The sequence below is a fragment of the Eschrichtius robustus genome, chromosome 5, assembly GCF_028021215.1.
Source record: "Eschrichtius robustus isolate mEscRob2 chromosome 5, mEscRob2.pri, whole genome shotgun sequence".
NCBI classification, from domain to species: domain Eukaryota; kingdom Metazoa; phylum Chordata; class Mammalia; order Artiodactyla; family Eschrichtiidae; genus Eschrichtius; species Eschrichtius robustus.
The window spans coordinates 50851879-50872990 of NC_090828.1; the positions used below are offsets into that span (position 1 = coordinate 50851879).

Here is a 21112-nt window from a genome sequence, read left to right on the forward strand (position 1 = left end):
GACAATACTCTGATTTACACTTGTTACATTCCAGAATCTTTGGAGAAATTACCTTTGAGGGGGACTTCCTAAAATAGGAAAATCTATTTTAAAATAGAGGCCAAAAATCCTTGAAATACTTTTTCCACTCCCTTGAAACAGATGTATATTCGAGATCTGTTTATAATATGTGAGACAGAGAATCATAATGATAAAGTTCCTTTTTATAAATAACTAGGCATGACACAGTGACATATCCATGAGAAGCCCAATAAACATGCTCCATGTATGACCCATCATTGCCTTACATAGTACCCCTAATTTAAAAGACTGAATTACCTTTACTGACTTATTTTGCATACAGCAAACTATTATCATTTAAGACAAAACAAAATTGATGCTCAAAGCACTTCTGTAGATGATACAGAAGATACATGTTTGCACCGTAACCAGATCACTACAGGAAAAAACTACACAAACTACAGACAAAAATAATAAACTATCCATAAGGAATAAGTTCAATTTAAGGCTTCATATTTACAACATTTAATGGCTGAAAACCAAATAGCAATAACAAAGGAAAATGTATTTAAATAAATGCTTTCATGTGAAGGGAAAGGTTCACCCAGCAAACCCTCAGCAATATTGACCATAAAGACAGTATTATACACCAGTCTCATATTTAAGAGGATTCTGTCTGCCTTGTTAGGCTTCAAACAGCTCACAGAAGGTTGATTACATTTATGCTGCTTCTTAATAGAAGCAAAGTTCATAGCTTTGCATATGATGGCATCTTGTCAGGCTATAAGCAATCCTGAAACATAATTTGCATTTATCACCTCCACTTTTTGCTCCTGGCAGCATTAAGAAAGCCTCCTTTCTCAAATGCACAGATGTGCTCAGTGTGCACTTTCCAAATTATGTATAGGGAAATGCTTGCTCTCTATAATGTGCAATTAAGAAGAGCTCAGGACTTTCTTAATAAAAATCTAGAGGGCAATGATATTTTCTAAGTCTTGAAAGTCTACTTGAAAGCTATTAAATAAATTCTATCTTAATTATTAAAATTAATTTTAAGTACGTTTTATTTTGAATAATTAAAAGAATATCTTTAAGCAAATTCATAATGTACAGAGTTCAGCCTTGCTAATATGGAGACTTAATAAAAAAAAAAAACAAAAACTAATCAAAGCCTCTGGCCAGAAATAAAATTGTAAATGATTTTGGGCTTTTTAAAAATGTATGTAAAATTTCTTACAAAACCATAACTGTTCTTTCCTTAAAAATATGTTCCCTAGTAGAATACTGAACTAGAAAACAGATCATTAATCAAACCGCATTTTAAAAGTGATTTTTTTAATATAAAACACTTTCCCACAGATCCAAGGAGATCAGAAAATTATGACGTCAGACCCAAAAACAGAGTGCTAGGGACCCAGAATAAAAAGCATACAATGTAAGAGACCAGATCACCTAATAAAAGAACCATAAGCTCACAATACAGTAAGAGAGAGTAGCTATACAAAAAACTTTAAAAATAATAAACACAGGGAATACAGTTAAATTAAAGAATCAAAATGAAAAGTGGGTACATTTTCATAAAAGGACATAAAAATTTTGTGAATATCGTAACTACTACATAAATATTGTGTAAACCTTCAGATTTTGGTTAACTCTTTTGGGAGGTTTAAGGTATTGTTTTTTAATCTTAAATTCTTCACAAAGAAATTTACCTCCCTCTGAAATAGTAAGTCAAGTAGCACTTCAAGATTTTTCCTTCATGGAAACAGTTGCTGGAAGAGAAAACTACCAAAAGTTTTAATCAACTAATTTAATCTTTCATGCTTTGATATAGATTTTAAATTTAAACCTTTTCTTTCTACAGAAATCAATTATTGGTAATACATTGTTATTTTCCCTTAGCAAATCAAAGAAGCATTTAATCACACATTATAATACTAAAGAAAACATGATATAATTTTAAAAAATTTGTTTATACCCTAACTTAGGACAATCAATTGACCTCTATTTCCACTTGAAAAAAGCATGAGAAAAGGAAGTTTCTGTTAGTTTACTCTCAAAAAGGGGAAAGGTGGCTCTAGAGACCAACTCAGAAATTACAGTTGTCCATCAACAGCTAGAATGTAACTCAGGAACTGTTGTTTCTTCTAATTCCTGTATTTTGTCGCCCTTATTGCTTTCTTTGCCCTCTTGATATGTACGAAGCTGCTTCACAAAACCAGCATTTGGACATATGGACGGTCTTGAATTTTTCACCAAAGAAAAAGCACTGGTAAATGAAATTTCTTCAGAATTCATTAGGAAGCCTATCATAATTGCAGCAGCCCTGGAAACTCCTGCATTACAGTGAACAAGAACCACTCCATCCTATAATAAAACCAAACAAAAATCTTCATTATTCCTTTAAGAAAGACCATAACATAATCTTATACTACTTAAGATTATAAAATAAAAATATTCACTTTATTGCTTTATTTGATTCCATCTATTCAATCATCAAAATACAATTCATTGTAGGGAATGAATGGGAAAAAATCAATCAATTAACCAACACCTTCTCTTCCCACCTCCCAGAATTGAAATGCTGTGATGATATATTTGGAATTCTGAAGCTACCTTTTATTAAGCTGAAGTAATCTAGTAAAGTACACATAAAAGCCTAGTAACTTAGTAGCCACAAGTCTATAAATAAGAGAAAAATCACGGGAAATATATGTAGAAATATAAATAAAACCATAATCATAAACTAAACAGAAAGCTCGGGACATTCTAGGTACACATAGCGCTCCCATGAAGAAACTAGTATCACTGGCTTAGAAATCTATGTGTAAAATGATCAGTAAAGAAAAAAATTTTCTTCCCTTGGATATATTTTATTCTGGAGGGAAGTGACTTAAAACATAGTTAAACTTATGAGGTAGTAAAATGATGACACAAATAGCTCACGACAATGTAAAGTGGAAAAGGTAATCAGACACCAGCATGAGGTCAATAAATGAAAAACGTTTCAGGTAACTTGCAAATGATACTTTACAAGTGAAAAGGGACACAGTGCAAGGCCAATGCTGATGGGGGTAATATTGCATTAATAATGAATGTGATAGATCTGATGGATCAGCATTGATACAGGTTAGTTTATCTCAGGCCTTTAAAAAGTTAATGATCTAAATGAAACGTAGTGAACAGTGAGCACACCCAACAGAACCAGACATTTTAATTACTTCATTTCTTGATTCTTCTTTTCTTACAACACAGGAAAGATGGGAACAGGGAAAAAACCTTACAACTGAAAATTTTCTGCCCAAAGCACACATTAACAATGCTATGTTTATGGCTTATTGGATTATTTTACTTTTACAAGGCAGTTTTCTTAGGTGCATAAATCTATTGCAAAATTCCTTTCCTAGGTCTATTGTAACAAGTTTGCAAGCGTAACTCATTTCAAGAAACACAGATGATTCACAAGAAAATTAGTTAATATTTTAAATCCTCATATCAAAAAGACAATTTCAATTGTTTATATATATATTTTTTTCTTTTTTCCTTTTTTAAAAAAAATTTTATTGGAGTATAGTTGCTTTACAGTGTTGTGTTAGTTTCTACTGCACAGCAAAGTGAATCAGCTATATGTATACATACATCCCCTCTTTTTTGGATTTCCTTCACATTTAGGTCACCACAGAGCACTGAGTAGAGTTCCCTGTGCTATACAGTAGGTTCTCATTAGTTATCTATTTTATACATAGTATCAATAGTGTATATATGCCAATACCAATCTCCCAATTCATCCCACCCCCCGTTTCCCCCTTGGTATCCATACGTTTGTTCTCTGCGTCTGTCTCTATTTCTGCTTTGTAAATAAGATTGTCTATTTATATATTTCAGAGCCATTTCCAGATATTAACTTTCTGTACAAGAAAAGCAAAACTCAAATATTCACTCTACATATACAGAATTTTTCTCACTTTGTACAATGGCTTTTTTATGAGACTTAAGACATTTTAAAATCATATTACAGTAACCAATGAAAACTATTAATGAACTTCTTTTAACTCAAAACAAATTAGATATTCCAAAGAAACTTGGAATCATAGGCTTAATAAGAGGTGCCCTCATGTCATTTTTAATGTTTCCTGACTGTATACTAGTTATCTCTATTTTATGATCCATACATACAATTTTGAAAATGAAACTAGCTTTATTTTCAATCTCATACACTGTGCAATCAGTTTTAGCTAATGTTTAATAATGTTAGCATTTTCTCCCCTCTTACATTCTTTATATAACAGCTACTTTTCTGTTAGTTTCCACAGCCTTTGAATTTACCTATTTACCTTTTATTATTCCTTGGGTGTCATATTGCCCTTGAAAGTATTTCCAAACAAACTACTAGCTTCATATCCCCTTTCCAGAACTCAAAGTAGTGACAATTAAATAATTTATAAAGCAATTTTTTTCTTTTGCACTTGCTGTTGTCCTCTGCTTGAAAGGCCTTTGCTCCTCTCTTGGTCCAGCTAACTTTGGCTTCTGTTCTAAGAAGGCTGTCTCTCTCTGCATGAGAGGAGGGCAGGAGGAATATCCAAGCCATCTTTGCATGCCTAATACTTAGTACAATTTTGGGCACATAGCAGGTATTCCAAAAATGTTTGCTAAGCAAACAAATTAATTTTGTTCTGCATTTCTGAGAAAACATTCTCTTAAAAAAATCAAATCACCATTTTGCTATGGGCAGATAGGAATTATGTTATAGTATTTCCATTTTATGCAGCTTGCTTTGTTCCCGTGTTGTCATGAATAGCCTTTCAATTAGATTGCCAGCTCCTTAAGGGCAGCAATATACATCCCTTGTATCTTCTCAGAGTAAGTAATTCATATTTTTTGACAGATGAACTGAGTCAAGTTCAGGTGTTTTGATATATAGAAAAATATATTAAAATACTAACAGTGGTTATATCTATATGGTGGAAGTGGGTGACCTTAATTTTTACCTATCTATATTTTCCAATTTTTCTACAATGTTATAAATTACATGTTTTTAAAATCACATCTTATAAATAATAAAGTAAACATGGAATATCAAATACACATTTTCATACTAACAAACAAAACCTTTTGCACATAAAAAAAGGGGGTCAAGTAAATATTCCTAAGAGAACTCTTGAGGCTATGGAGGTTACCTTACTACTTCCCTCTCATGTGTATTTCTGTCCCTTTGGGCATAAACTTGACAAGTAATGCATTAGGCAGAGATAGAGGAAGGACAGAGAAACCAAACAAACAGGGTTTTATAAGTACATAGAGAAATGAGGAAAGACGTGGGAAAATGGAAGACATTCCATCTGGCAGCTGTATGTAAAATGATGAAAACAACAAACTAGGACCTAGAAAGGTAGTTTTGAAATATGCAATTCACTGAGTAATCACATTTAATAATACTTGCATATACAATAGGCAAAATCATGAAGAGATCTCTTCTAGAAAAACATGAATGAAGAAAATTCAAGAATTCTGTTGCTAAAACTAAATATGTATTTATCTAAACAATAAAGAGTTTTCAGGGTAAGGAAATATTGGCTGAGGCTAAGATTTCAGTAAAAAACATAAGGCTTGAGAAATTAGAACCTATTACAGAATTCAAATACATCTTGTAGCAGAAACATTTTATGCATCTTTTCGGATTCCTTTAATGCCATCATCTCACCCTCAGCTTGCTCCACCTCAACTACAACCTCTGTGGCTGACTGCCTATTGTGCCTTGAAGCCTATTAAGTTTTGCTTGCCTAAGAAACCTGGCTCTTCCCCGAGGGCAGTCTCTGCATAGACAGGTACACCCTGAGTTCTGCATTCTCTTGCTGCTTCTGAACTTGGATGGCAAGTCACAGCACAGGGCACTGGGTTTGGCTTCAAGGTGGCCGCTGAAGGGGTGGGGTGCTACAACCTGGAATTGTGAGGTTGGTTACCTCTCCATGGGTAAACTTTGACCAATGGGAAATAGGAGCTGACAGATGGCCAGGCAGATAAATTCTCTCTCTTCCCTCCCTCCCAAAATCTGTACTGAGGTGCAGTTTCTTTGGACTCCCTGCCTGGGGATGTCTTGGGCACCACCCTACCAAGTACCCAGCTATTTCACTGTCAACTCATTGTGAAGTTGTGCTCAGCAAGGTAAACACATCATCTTACATTGCTTCTCATCCTTACCTGAGTCACTTCCCTTTCTTCTCACTCTCACTGCCTAGGGATTGCACCTCTCAAATGAAGCATCAGCTCTTAATCCTTGGCTCAGGTTCTGTTTTTTGGGAAACCCAAACTAAGGACAATTTTTATTAACTATTACCCATTTCACTTTTTACTTGCAACATGTACATATCTTCTAATATGAATATGGATGATGTCTACATTTTTCCTTTACCATCTGACGTATATTCTTACATCTCCTTAGGAAAGCAGCTAATACAGCAAACATTGTCACTTTTATTTCTAACACTGTTAGCTGGCACACTGGAATGTGACAATCTAGAGTCTGTAAAATTTTTCACAAGAGAACAGACTGGCCAATACTAGGCTCTGAATTAGAAAACCTCCTCCTTTTCTTTCATCCAAATATCTGCTATTAAATGAGGTAGAACAGTGTCACATTTTTCCGGTAATCTAGAGGAAGGTATCGAGAAGAGTGCTGGGCACCTAAGGCACTCAATAAATATTACTAAATGAAAGGAAGGAAGAGAGAGCGGGAAAGAGATAAGGTAGAAGGGAGATCATCAGAATTTAATTAAGCTGGATTCTATTAACTGTCATTGATTGTCGGGTGCTCCAGGACAGTTCACTTTTCTCTGTAAGTGCTTCTACATTCCCATCTATTTATCTCACATAAATTTTGTAAGAATTATATATTGACTAAAAATGATGTCATTTCAAGGTATAATTATTGGTAACAGCCAGCCTAGAAGCCCTGCCTTGGATCAGTACCAAGATTGAAGTACTGTATTTTCTGTTGGTCTTCTAAAGTCAGAGAACCAATGGACAGCTTCTGATCAGCATTTTTATACAATCTCAGGAATATTAATCTTCATAAATACACTAACAGGACTAGAGCAGCCTCTATCCCACAGTCCACCTGATTGCCTTGCAAAGCGGTCAGAGGGCAGGTGGTTAGAAACTATCAAAGGAAACCTGAGTATTGGGTTGGCCAAAAAGTTCGTTCGGGTTTTTCCATAACATCTTACAAAAAACTGGAAAGAACTTTTGGGCCAAAGCAGTACCTATGTACACAGGAAAATTCAGTAAGCAGAAAATTTTAAATCCGAATATTTCTCAGGAAGGCATAGGAAGATGAGAAATTAAAGTTAAAAGTAAATATCTCACTGAAAAAAGAGCAACTGGAAAACTAAATAGTTGTAGGAGTTAATGAAATATTGTTGAAGGGGAAATTTCATAATGGTTCTCTACATATTCATTACAGAAAGAATAAATATTGGATAATGGACCCATATTTTAAAATATCTGCTTTTGAAGAACTGTGGATCAAAACAAAACTTACCTTCATTTTTGCTTGTTCAATAAATTCAAAACATTCTGGAAAATAAGACAGGATATTGGTCTCAGGTAGATCCAATATAGAAATACTCTTATATACAAAGTCACTGAGGAAAGCATTTTCAACTCCATATGCAACATTGAGAATATGAGTCACCTTAAAGAGAAAAAAAAGGATGATTTTTTTAAAATTCTCATGAATTAGGTTAATTAAACAGAGACTGAGATGTTGAGAGCTGTAACAAGAATAAACAATTTAAGCATGACTCAATAACACTTCCTTCAGGAAACCTTTTCTGACTGCCTCATCCCTCACCAGAAGTGCTATTTCTATATACCCCCAAAGCACCCTGTACTTGCCTCATTATAGCCCTTACCACTGAGAGACCGTTTATCTCCCTCACTGTACTAGAAACTCCATGAGCGCAGGGACCACGTTTAGCTTACGCACTGTTGTAAGTAAGCATTGTGAGTGAGCAGTGACCGTAGCAAAGAAAGTACTTAAAATATTTATTGAATAAATCAATTAATGTCCATATAAAAACTTACGTAAGGGAAGTGCATCAGTAGCACACAACTTCCCTTTCAATAATTATTTCCCTATTTTCCTCTTGTATCTTTGTAAGTACAATGGTTCTCAAGTGTGGCTGCACATTAGAACCACCAGTAAGCTTTTTAAAAATATCAACGCCACAGGGTCTCAAACCCGGAAATTCTGATGAATTAGTCTGGTTGAAAGGTGGGATGGTCATCAAAGCTTTTCTCTTAAATGGCACACATAAGCAACCTTCTCATCCATCTATGCATTCAGGCTCCTTTCCTGGAGTCCACCAAGCAAATGGAAGGAGCCATGTGGAAAGTCTATTAAGAGAATCCAAAGGCTAAATAGACCAGAAATATGAGTCCCTGTTTCTTATCAGGACATGCTTCTCACTGTAGTTATTCTCTCTCTTAGTTTGGATCTTAGGTTTTGCCTGATCTTGGTATTTTCTTGTATCTCATCATATTTTACAGTACTTGTCCAGCCTGCCTCTCTTGCCCCCACTACCCTCCCAGCTATGACTCGGGCCGTGTCCCACTCCTTCCCTCGGCACAGCTAACTGGTTTCGGGTGGACGCCTGACTTTAAGCTAGACTGAGCAGATTATCTCAAGGAATTTAAAAAATAGGTGTGTGAGACAGCTAGAATGATCCACAAACTCGGGAGATTTAAGAACAGCCATTTTCTATTAAGTGCTCAGGGAAGCTGAAAGATCTCTGCTCCCAAATGAGAAGAACAACACAGATGTGCAGATAGGGGCCATGTGCCAGCGGGAGAGAGAGGCTGTCCTGGATGGCCTTCTATTCTCTGGCATGGCCACTCTCTTCCCTCGGGTTCCAGAGAGCCCCCTAAATCATCATACACATTCTCTTTCCTTGCTCAGGTTTCTGTGGTCCACAATCGAAAGAGTATTGATTGAGACACTCAGGGAACTAGGCCTCATGAAGAGAAGGCCATAGGCTATTTACTAACTTAACTGCCTTGTGGAAAGAAGACAACAGAAAAAACCCTCAAATCTACTCAAGAGAGACTCTTAAATAGAGAGGAGATGGAAGAACCTAGAAAGAAGGGAAGAACAGTTCTAGAAGATACAGTCTGAAATGTCCTTCTGCTTTCCCCAGTGAAGTCCCACCTGACTGTGCCAAGCTACTCTCTCACTCCAAGTGGACTTCTGGCCAGGACTACATGATTCTGCCCTGAATTAACAGATGTGCCAATGTTTTATAATATTGATGTGTTTGCCTTACCTTTAGAACTATATTCTGCATTCCCAAAAGACCAAAAATGAGGTCTGACCACTTACAGAATATATCTGTATCTATATAGCTTCCCTGTACATCACAGGATTATGGAGACGACCCAATGAGAATCTTGGGAAAACTTGTTGAAAGGTAAAAGTGCTTTACAAATATTGTGGATCATTAAACTACCCAATGTCTAGGTAGTTTAGCTGCTTGGAAATGCAACTTACATATATATTGATTGAATGATCATGCTTGAAAAGAACTGTACTGAGTCTCAGGTCATGGTGGTGGTGGTGGTGATGGGGACCTAGCCTAAAACCCTTCTAGTAATCAAGCATATTTCCAAAATGCAGTTACAGAGGTCCTAACAATGGTCGGCCTTGTGATGCCCTTTATAATAGGGATAATAAGAATAGCCCCTTTATTGTGTACGTAGTATGTGCTAGGCATACAGGTTAACTCACTTCATCCTCACATTTAGGCATTATCAAAAAATTATCTTTTGAACTAGTTCAAAAATCACAACATTATAAAAAAAAAAGAAACATTAAGAAGTCTTGCTCTCACCCTGTCTCTTTCCACTCCATCATCTCCCACCCATATGGTAACCATCTTTGTTGGTTTCTTGTATATTCTTTTAGAGCATCTTTATGCAAATATTTTATGTACTCCCTTTCTTACACAAAGGCAACACCTTGGGTTTTTTCCCCCTATTTAAAAATGTCCTGGACCTGCCAATGCAGGGGACATGGGTTCAAGCCTTGGTACGGGAAGATCCCACATGCCTCGGAGCAACTAAGGCCGTGCGCCACAACTACTGAGCCTGAGCTCTAGAGCCTGCGAGCCACAACTACTGAGCCCACGTGCCACAACTACTGAAGCCTACGCGCCTAGAGCCCGTGCTCCGCAACAAGAGAAGCCACCGCAATGAGAAGCCTGCACACCGCAACGAAGGGTAGCCCCCACTCGCCACAACTAGAGAAAGCCCGCACACAACAATGAAGGCCCAACACAGTCATAAGTAAATTAATTAATTAATTAATTTTAAAAGAATGTTCTGGAGATCTCTCCATATCAGTATCTAGAGACCCTTTTTTTGTGTTCTTTTAAAAAGCTATGTAGTATTCCGTCATGTGGGTGGACTATTGGTCATTTAACCAATTCCCTACTGATGGAAAAAACTATTGGTCATTTAACCAATTCCATTTTTAACCAAAAATGGTTAAATTGGTCATTTAACCAATTCCCTACTATTATAAACAGTGCTGCAGTAAACAACTTGGAACATTTTATGTTACACTTAGTTTTCTATCCTCCTTCATGCTTTATTGGGCATACACCGGGCACTCAATGAGTACCTTACTAATAAAACAACTATTATTACCATATCTAAACATTATAATGAAATTCCTATAGAAATTTCTGAAATGATCTGCCACAAGAGAATTTCTATTAGTTACTGCACTCTACTTAAACCCTAAGAAATCCCTTTGAAATGTGTCATGCATTTAATTCAGTAATTTTGTTTTGCAGCATCCTTAAGTTTTTGTAGTAACCCTCTATTCAGCTGCTCAGCTTACTTTTGCTTCTTCCAGGCATCTAACAAGATCTTTTATACAGAGACAGAATGATCTTTTAAACAGCAGCTTGGTTCACATCACCAGGATGAAAGTGAATTTGAACTAGTGTATTGTAACAGGGGCTAGATAATAAAACATTTGCCAATGAAAAAATTTATCAGTTTTTCTAATTTTCATTTTTACCCTGAGAAATACTAATTTATTCATGTGAGCAAGACTCTAAAACATGTTCTACTCATGTTGAAATACTGATCTAAGAGGGTTCCTATCAGGATATACAGTCATTCTCATATCCTTATGCAATTCCAGGCCATTGCCTCTTATTGTCAGGCAGTTATTATTATAATAAAACAAGGGAAGTCCAGTTTAAACACAAATAAGTACATTGATAAGTAAACATATCAAATTAGTTAATGAATTGGTTAGTATTTATTTCCTTGAAGAAATTAATTACAAGTGTTTATCACATAAAATTTTCAGCCTCAATTTAATCAAATTTTTTTCTCAGAGCTGTGGGATGAAAGATGAGTAGGACAGGGTCTCTAATCCTCTAGAAGTCTGCTGAATAATAGAGGGGAAAACATGTTCACCGACAGTAATAATAAAAAGTAGAGGTGCTAAGAGCTACAGGAGAAGAACAAAGCGTTATGAGACCAGAAGGGAGGAACACGTACTGAACTTGTTCCTTCCAAGAGCCTCCACGTTTGCTGTTCTCTCAGCCTTAAGTGCTCTTTCCCTGATTTAAGCACAGCTGACTCTGTCCTAAGGTCTCAGTTGAAATATAATACCCTCAGAGAGGCCTATCCCCCTGCCACTCCTCTCACTGCCTTGTTTCAATTCTTTCAGAGAATTTATTCTCATCTGAAAATATATTTTAAAATCAAGGACCTTACTGCTTGTTCATTTCTGTCTCCTGCAACTAGAAAGGGGCCTAGCACCCCACTTACATCGTGGGTGAGAGGCAGGGTTGCATTCTTTTGGCTACTCCCTGCCTCTTTCAAATCACTTCTTTTCCACCCTCCAGTAAAAATCCTTGCTCTTTGAGATTCATACAAGCTGATTATTCCATCTTATACCCTGCATTCCTTGGGCACCTGACCCTCAGTTTTCTGAGTCCTACCCCATGTCCTACCATTATCCTGGGTGACATCAATTTCCACTTGGGTTTAACAGGTCCCTGACGACCTCATCGCCAATGACTTTCATCACCACTCTCCTTCACCACCTCTGCAAGACCAGTGCCCAGGACTGATCCAGCTCTGATACATTAACTCAGGTATCCCACTCTTATCTTTCCATCTTCCACTCAGTTATTCCCTCTACACCTCACAAAAACCATCAACTCCTTGATCTTTCTATTTTATCTATCAGCCCCCTCTTGCCTTCACTTCCTTTGTTATTCAGCTTAGAGTCCATGGTCTACCTCCCCTGCACCTGACTGGTAAAAGTCCCCTCTATACCCAGACTGCTAAGCACTGCTGGAAAAAATTCACACAATACTGCAGTTCATGCCACAATTAGCTCATGAGAGCCAACCTCTCCTGAACCTTAGCGATGCTTAGCAACTATATTTCCCTAGTAGGCGCTCTCCCTCATTCCCCATATCAGCTCTTTCAAACTTTCCCTACTCTCCTAATAACTTTCAACCCTACCATCTCTTCCCGACTCCCAGTAGATCACCTCACTTACCATTTTACAGTAAAAAGACAAGTCATCGCATAGGAACCCTTACCATCAAATCTTACCATCAAATTTAACAATTTTGCCTACACCTGCATTCACCCTTTCCTTCTACCTTCTTAATACAGAGCATGATGTGCTCCCACATCCTTTATGAGGCTCATTCTGGCACCTGTGTTTGGGGTCACACTGCCTCCTACCTTCTTGGCCCTCTAGCCACAATTCTTGCTTTCCTGTATTTTCAATTCCTTTCTCTACCATCAGCTTGATACACGCTCAAAACTCTCCCATCTCCCTCTTTTGATCTCATCACCTATGGGTCTTCCTGCTCTCTTCTCCCCTTTTTTGGTGTGATCATTTCCTCCACTTCTCAATCTTTTGAAATCTGGCTTGGAACTCCAATTCAAATGAAACTGTTCCCACTAAAGTCACTAACAACTTCTTTGTTTTAAAGTCCAACTGTTGTAATTCAGTCCCAACAATACTTAAACTTTCGGCAGCATCTGACACCGCTGACTCTATCCTCCATAGAACTCTCTGCTTTGGCTTCCATGACACCACAATTTTTTTACTTTCCTACAAACTCTTACAGTACCTCCTTTCCCACTGCAGATTCTTCTTCCTTTGACTATTCCCTATAGGTTGGTATTACTCAGGGTTCTGGTGTAGGCCTTCTTCTCTGCTCACCTTGCCCCAGGTGATTTCATCTACTCCAATAATTTAAATCACTACTTACAAGCTGAAGATTCCTGAATCTCTATTTTTACCTCTCTCCTGAACTTCAGACCCCATATACCCACACTGTCTATTGAATAACTTTACTGAGATTATCCACGGCATCTGAAATTTAAATTATTCAAAATTGAGCTCATTATTTTTCCTGCAAAACCTGCTCCTCCCTACTTTGTTCCCTATCTCATGGGATGACACCAACCCCACTTAGTAACCCAAGAAAGCTGAATATCACCTCTGACTCCTCCTCCTTTCTCAACTTCACCCTCCCTTCTACTCTGTCCTGCAAGTAGTCAATCATTAACTTTTGAGAATTCTACCCTCTTAAAAAACCCTCAAATCCATCCACTTCTCTCTACCCCCACTGAATCCTAATCTAAGCCACCATCATCTTTTTTCAGATTGCTGCAACATCCTCAAAACTAGTCTTCCCATCTCTAGCTTGAGCAACCCTCCAACCTCTTTTCCACACTGCCTCTAACCAGCCATCTTTCTAAAATGCAAATTTGATCCTGTTACTTCCCTCCATAAAGCCTTTCAAAGGCTTTCCACTGTCTTTTGTATCAATTCCAAACAGTTTACTCTGGCTTACATGGACTTTTGTGATCTGACTCACGCTTACTTCTCTGGCACTGTCTCTTGGTACCCTTCTTTCTCACACTCTCTATTCTAGGGTTACTAAACTTCTTTTCTTTTCCTGAAAGCGTCAGCCTTTCTCTTGTCTCTGGGCATTCACAGAGCCATTTCTTCTATCTGAACACTTTTCTGTCTGCTCCCTCCTCACCCCCTTCAGAGCAAAACTTCAATATTATTTCCTCCAGGAAGACTTCCCTGACCTTACTATCCCCAACCCAACCCAAACAAACATGGGTTAAGGGCATCATCTCCCATGCTCTCCAACAGCACCTGCACATCCCCATCAACACATACAATACACTGTACTGTAGCTGCTTATTTGTCTTTCTTGCCTCTCTGCCCCTCAAATCATAAACTTCATGTGAACATGAACCTTTTGCATTCCTCAAACCATAGCAATTCCATGACCCTGAAATTGTGCTTAACAAAATAGCAGATGGCTGAATTTTGTTTTTCAGTAAGTATTGAAATAAGTAATAAATCACATCAGTTGTGTGGGGGAAGGTGGGAAGAGATAGCATTGGGGAAGAAGTGGTATGTGAGTTGGGACTCAAGCCATGGGTAGATCTTGGACAAGAAGAGAAGAGGGAAAGGTCTATTCCACACAGAGGAACTACATAAGCAGAGGCAGGAAGAAGTGCCTCCAAAGTCAGGTTCATGACGATACGTAAAGGGAGACTGAGAGAAAATAAAACTGGAAAGATGGATTACAAATTCACATATTTGAATTAAGTGCAATAATTTTTGTAACTTTATTAAAATGATAGCCAAATCTCACCAATCCAACTCTGAAATGGACCTATGCAGTTTTTCCTAAATAAATGTAACAATTAAAATACTTCCTATACACAGTGCCAGACCTGAAGCATTTCTTTTTACCTTGTGCTTTTTCAGTGTATCCAGATCATGAGCAGCATCTTGTGACCCTATAAGAAATAAATCACATCACCTTGAACATGAAAATAATCATCCTGACTTTTAATCTAATTTTTGCAACAACTCTGTTAGCTATTCATTTATTTTAAGAAATGCAACTTGGGAGGACCTCAGTCCAACTTTCTGAAAGATAATTCAGGAACGTTCATCAAAAAATATTCATCTTGTATATACTCTTAGACTCTGAAATCCCACTTCTAGGAATTCTTCCTAAAAGTCCTGGATATTGCAAAGATTAGCTATCAGGATGTTCTTCACAGTGTTGTAATACAAAATAAACTCCACAAAAATAAAACAAACAAAAACACCAACCAAACCCAATGATGGGGGTTGGGTTATATTAAAGATAGTACAATTATGTAATGAAAATATATACAGCCCTTTGAAATGAGAAATGTAGAAGAATATTTATGACATGGAAATATATTCTCAATATATTATGTGATAAAAGCAGGTTACAAAACATCAACCATTTTTGTAAAAACAAAAACTATGTATATGCTTCAAAATGGACAGGAAATATACAGAATAAAATGTTAACAGTAGGATTATAGGTGATTTTTTTCTTTATGCTTATGTGTACTTTTTACAATAAATATCTATTTCTTTTGTAACTTAAAAAAGGATATTTTTAAAAAGACACCCACAAAATGATTTAGTGCCAGCTGGTCTGGGAACACCCAGTAGCTTAGAACAAACACTGCTGGTCTATAGAATTCCACCCACGTCCTGTGTACCACTAGGGCTGTATCCTTTTCCAGTTTCTTCCGGTCAAAGTTGGCTTTCTAGACCTCTCACACTTGGAAAATGACTCTAGGTAATAAGCAAGGTTATACATGAGAACAACTAGGTAAAATAAGTGAGTGACACACTGAAAAAAATAGGGCATTTATTATATTAAGATTTCAAGTATTTTACTTTCCTGAATTAGGTTCCATTTCTATAAACAACATTTTTCTCACCTTATCCACCTGGGAAATCTGCCAGCTTCTATTATGTGATTTTAGGTAGCTGGAAGGCCAGCAAGTATGCTGGTTGGCCAATATTCTCTTGGTAATACGAAGCTCACAGGCTCCTTACTGAGTCTACATTCAACTTTATTTAAAAGTTAGCCTATCAAAATATTAACATTTGTTAAAGCTGGATGGTGGATATGTAATTGTCTGTTATAGTATAGTCTGTAATTTTTTACACATTTGAAATACTTCATAATTTAAAAATAATTTCTCAGTTTTCTGTAGGAAGTCCTATTCATCTCCAGGGGGGAGAAATGGGTTCAAATAAGTTAACTGAAATTTGGTGGTTTAATATGCATGTTATCTTTTAAATAATAATTCTACACTGCCTATTTCTTAAAATAGCAAAAAAAAAAAAATGCATGAATGAAATTCTTTTTTTTTTACCCAAAACTGTCATTATTATATTTATCAAACCTGTATACTTTCATTATTTCCATTAAATACACACACACACACCAAACAGAACAGGTCGGTTATATTCCAGAGTTGGCTGCTATATTTTGAAAATGACTTCCAGAATATGAATACATTGTTACAAATTTAGTGTTCTTGAGACCAAAAATCAACTTGTATCACTGCCTTTTCAAACAATAGGAAAATTACATGAGTGTTAATAGTGTGGGGGAATAATTTTAGTCAGCACAAATGGACTTCAGGTAATTGGCTTGTATGTTTCATCTAATACTTGGTAGTATTCAGTTCACGTTAATTCTCTCTAAATTCTAGATATAAACATCAGCTTTTCTCCAATTTTAAATGATTGCTTTGTGTTGCAGTCTTGCGTTAAAATTTTGTTGGAAAAACACTTATCATTAAAAGAAATAAACACTATAAATCATTATAACAATGTGTTATTTAAACCTTTGTTTTGAAAAAGTCGAATGTTATCCTTTTATAAACTATCTTAATCGAGATTTTAAAACAAATATCAATTTTAATAATTTTATGATTTTAACAGTGGCAACATGAATCTATAATTGTGTTAAACTTAATAGAACTGAATAGCAAATCAATTTTAACAGTATGGTAATTTTTTAAATAACAGAAAAAGTTGATGAATAGGACTACAACTAAAGAAAGAAGTCTAATAATAATAATAATAACTTAGTTATATTTTACATTGACACTTACAAACCACTAATATACATGACCTTGGCCAAGAATTATTAAGGAAATATTACAGATGAAGTAACTGATTTAGAAAGTATATTACGTGCTACTGGGACTTCTAACAAGTTCAATGTGTTGCAATCGTAATATATGTATCATAAAAAATAGGCTACGTAAGATCTCCAGAATCCTGTTTCTATTTTTAAGAGATCTTTTTTTATGAAAATACTAAATACTGCATAAATTCTGGTGCAGCATGTCTTGATTTACAAATCTCTATTTTCATCATCAAAAAATTAAACAAAAAAATTATTACTGAAATAAGCCAAAAAGATATTATTACAATTACTGAAAAGGGAAATAAATAATACTCCAGAGGGAAATGTTTTAAGAAGATTTGTAGCAGTGAACATTCATAAATGGATAGAAGTAGGAGCATAAATTCCTATAAGGATAAAGTAAAATAATATTTGTAAAATAATTTTACAAAATACAGAGCTTTTCAAATTTAATGTATTATTTGCCTCCTAAAAATACTGGGCTTCCAGGATATCAGAAATCCTCTACAACCTTATAAAGGATCCCAAGATTTTCACCTAGAATTGAAGCAAAGATCTCAAAATGTCACCAGTTGGGACTTCTTAACAGGATGGATATAACAAGAAATAATTGTACCTTTTTAACTACCCAAGAGAAATGGAATTTTTCACTTTTACAGATCAAGTTGGATATAAGAAAAGTCCTAGTGATTTTTGTTGTAAAAATATAATTTGCAAAACCTAGGACAAAAATATTCACTGACTAAGATCTTTTATCAACTTGTTAGGTAGTTCAAGGTCCTATGTAAGATTTTTGAAATGCAGAAGCTTGGGTGAATTTATGAGCTATCTAAAAAAGACAGATTATATTTTGACAGCTTTCTATTTTCTTTATTTCCCACCCGAAACAAAATTTAATTTCATGTAGTGCTAGGTGGGAGCTGTGTTGCTTTGAATAGATGAAGGAAGCTCTTTGAAGCAACCTAGAAACAACCCCTGCATCATTCACGTGGAAGAACTTTAGATGTAACCATCCATAGGTCCCTTGGAATAAGTCGCTTGTAACTGGGCAGAAGAAGGTCTATCTACCTCTCAGAAGAAAGGAGGTTGTACCTGATGAAATTATCCCATTTCCTGGTCCAAAGAGGCGACCATATAAGGACTAGTTTCAGAAGTCCCTCCCAGCACTCGCTCAAGATCCTGGAAGGGTTCCAATGCCAATCTGAGAACACTACCTTGATCAGCTCACTTTGCATAAGTCTAGATAAAAAAATAAGCGAAGTTCATGAAAACTCTGAAAGGGTGAATGATATTTTTAAATTCTACCATAATTATTTTAAGGCATTATTACTACAATGGAAGCCAAATAACCAAAACATGTGCCTTGATATATTTCCTCTCCTAGAAATGGTGTGCAAATCCTGGGTGCACCTTCCAGACTAGCTAAATGACCCACTTCATTTTTCACGGGGCTGCAGAAACTGATTGGATATATTTATTTGGTGAAAAGACAAGTCATGTAACAATACATATAATACATAATACAATAACAACTTATATGTATACTGCAATTGATATGTTTCAAAAACCTTTTCCAACTCCAGGACAACCCTATAAGATAAGCATATACTGTTACTTCAGCTTTACAGATGGTTTTTTTGGAGGACCAAAGAGAATAAATGACTTTCACTAGCTCATCTAGTTATACGTAGAGCATGGCTAAAAGCCTGGACTCCCTGAGTCAGTCTATGTAACAATGGAGAGCAGGAGTGTATCAGACTTGAGCTTGTGCAAGTTACTTAACCAATCTTAAGTCCAGTTCCCATCTGTAAAATGGAGCTGATGATCCCTGCTTCACAGAGTTTTTAAAAGGAGTGAGATGCTATGCGCACTCCACATAATACCTGGCCATTTCTGACACCCAATTCAGTGCTCTTTTTACTCAAGAGGGGCTTGGCTGTATAAATACTAACAAATCATTGATTTTTCCAAGTCTTAATTTCTCTATTCACAAATGAAAAATAATTCAAACCTACTTAAAACACTGTTGACTATTTTTTAAGAATACCGTATCATATTCTTGCCAAGCTGACAAGTTTGTACTTTTATAACTGTGCTTCATTTGTTATTTGTGGATTATGCTTTGTATAGGGAACCTGTATTTTCCATAATACAAGAAATCATAAACCATCAGATTCATAGCTATAAAATATCAGTCCACCTTCTCCTAACGCTCCAAAAACAGACACCATGAACAGATGTGGCCACAGGAGGCATGCACTCCATATGGTTTGCAACCCCAGAGCAGGCAAAAAAGCACTTGTCTTTTGAAGTATTAACTTTTCTATAACTTCAACCCTTGTCACTTGTACTTTTGCCTAATAAAAGCATTCTTTTTACTTTGATAATCTTTAAGGCTATATATCCTTTTATTATCCAAGAAAATACAACATCAATGTGTTATCCTCCAGAAAAGTTAGGAAAACAGGAAGAAAGCTTTTAGAAAGTTCAAATACCAGGTGCTATGCGTTACTAGAATCTATGCCTCTTATGTATATAGTGGGGCAGAAACATCCCTGACTAGCTGGTGTAGCTAGCTAGTGCAAGTTCCATATCCAAAAAAGGAAACATTTCAATTTTCCAGCAGTTTAGCTGATAGTACAGACTATTATTATTAGGGAGGAAAACGTTAACTAATATAGTTAAATGAACTCAATAACTTAGTGGCAAATCAATATACTCACCCAGGAGCAACCATGGCTTAATAACACCAACTTGCAGGTCCAAGCTAAGGTCCTGCACATAACCACAACCTTCCCCAGTGCTCGGCTCTACTTCCTCCACAACATGAATTCTGGCATCTTTCCAAGTTTCTATAATCTTCTTTCCAGTTAGCGTTGTCACCCTGGTGCATTGCTTCCTGAGATTATTCCGGGAGAATGCCTTAATTTCCTGGTTAAGGGAGTGCATTACATGAGCAGTGGCTAAGAACAAACACAAGCAAATGCAGCCAGCACAGTGAAGGACCGAACTGCTAGTCCCTTAATGTTCAAGTAACAAACGCAGCCTCAGTGGTTCACCGTCCTGCAGGTAACTGTATCAGTCACACGCTGGGAGTCACGATGTTCCAGCTCCGTTTTTCCCAGCGCCGCAATGTAAGGGGAAATCTGATTGGCCACTGAGAAACGGGCGCCGATTGGATGCTGTTTCTCCTTCCGGTTGGCCGAAAATTAATTACCCCTCCAAGAGTTTTCTTACTGTTGCTATTTAAAGCTAGCTTTATTATTCACACCCAATGATAAAATATAAGACTTAATGGGAGAGAACGCTGGTATTTCCTCGCTCCTTAAAAGCAGTGGTTTTCTGGATATGTTCGATCGGTGTTGCTTGTGGTGACCTGGGTATCCCTCCTGCTCTGGTACAGCTGCGGAGTCACAGTGCAAACCTTCCTACTGTGCAGAACCGTGCCTGCCCGCCTGCTTTTAGGCTAATCCGGGGGGCTACAGCAGACGTTGAAAGTTATTCCTCGCTTCCTATGTGTTTCACACTCTTTCTTTCTGATGTTACTGCCAAGAGGAACATTTACTAGATTAAAAACAAAAACAAAAAACTGTTGTGCAGACTTGTAAGGTAACAATTTAAATGAAACCTGCAAAAGTAATTTTCTAATTATGTTTCTATATTGCAGGTTAATAAGAGCTTAATACATTTTTTCCCCTGACTTCTCGCCTACATTTTCATTATCAGTAAAACTGCAGAAGAAGTCTTCATGCAATAAATATACACTCTGTTTATGAGAGGCATTGGCCACAAGTTTCTTCATACATAGTTTCAGAAATTGGGGCTGCAAACATCCAAGTTTACAAAACAGATCAATTATAGAACGATTCTGATTAGAAAAGAATGATGTGTTTTACCAAAGAAATCACAAGATTCCTTTAAATAGAAAATTTTCTTACCCCACTTAAAATAAAATGCAATTTTATATGGGCTTAGACACAATGTATAAACACATGTATAAAGTGAAGCTGCACTTAGAGAACACTTATTCACAACAATTTATT

At 36.4% G+C, this 21112-nt stretch overlaps 1 protein-coding gene across 1 annotated transcript; it reads right to left on the minus strand.

Annotated features, from left to right (window-relative positions):
- Window positions 1-1316: 1316 nt before the first annotated feature.
- On the minus strand, window positions 1317-20297 carry DUSP19 (dual specificity phosphatase 19). The gene is made up of 4 exons (XM_068543873.1): window positions 19793-20297; window positions 14825-14871; window positions 7538-7690; window positions 1317-2367 (listed from the first exon to the last, which is right to left on the minus strand). The coding sequence occupies exons 1-4, from the start codon at window positions 20016-20018 to the stop codon at window positions 2110-2112; spliced, it is 684 nt and encodes a 227-aa protein (XP_068399974.1). The 5' UTR covers window positions 20019-20297; the 3' UTR covers window positions 1317-2109.
- Between the last annotated feature and the right edge of the window lie 815 nt (window positions 20298-21112).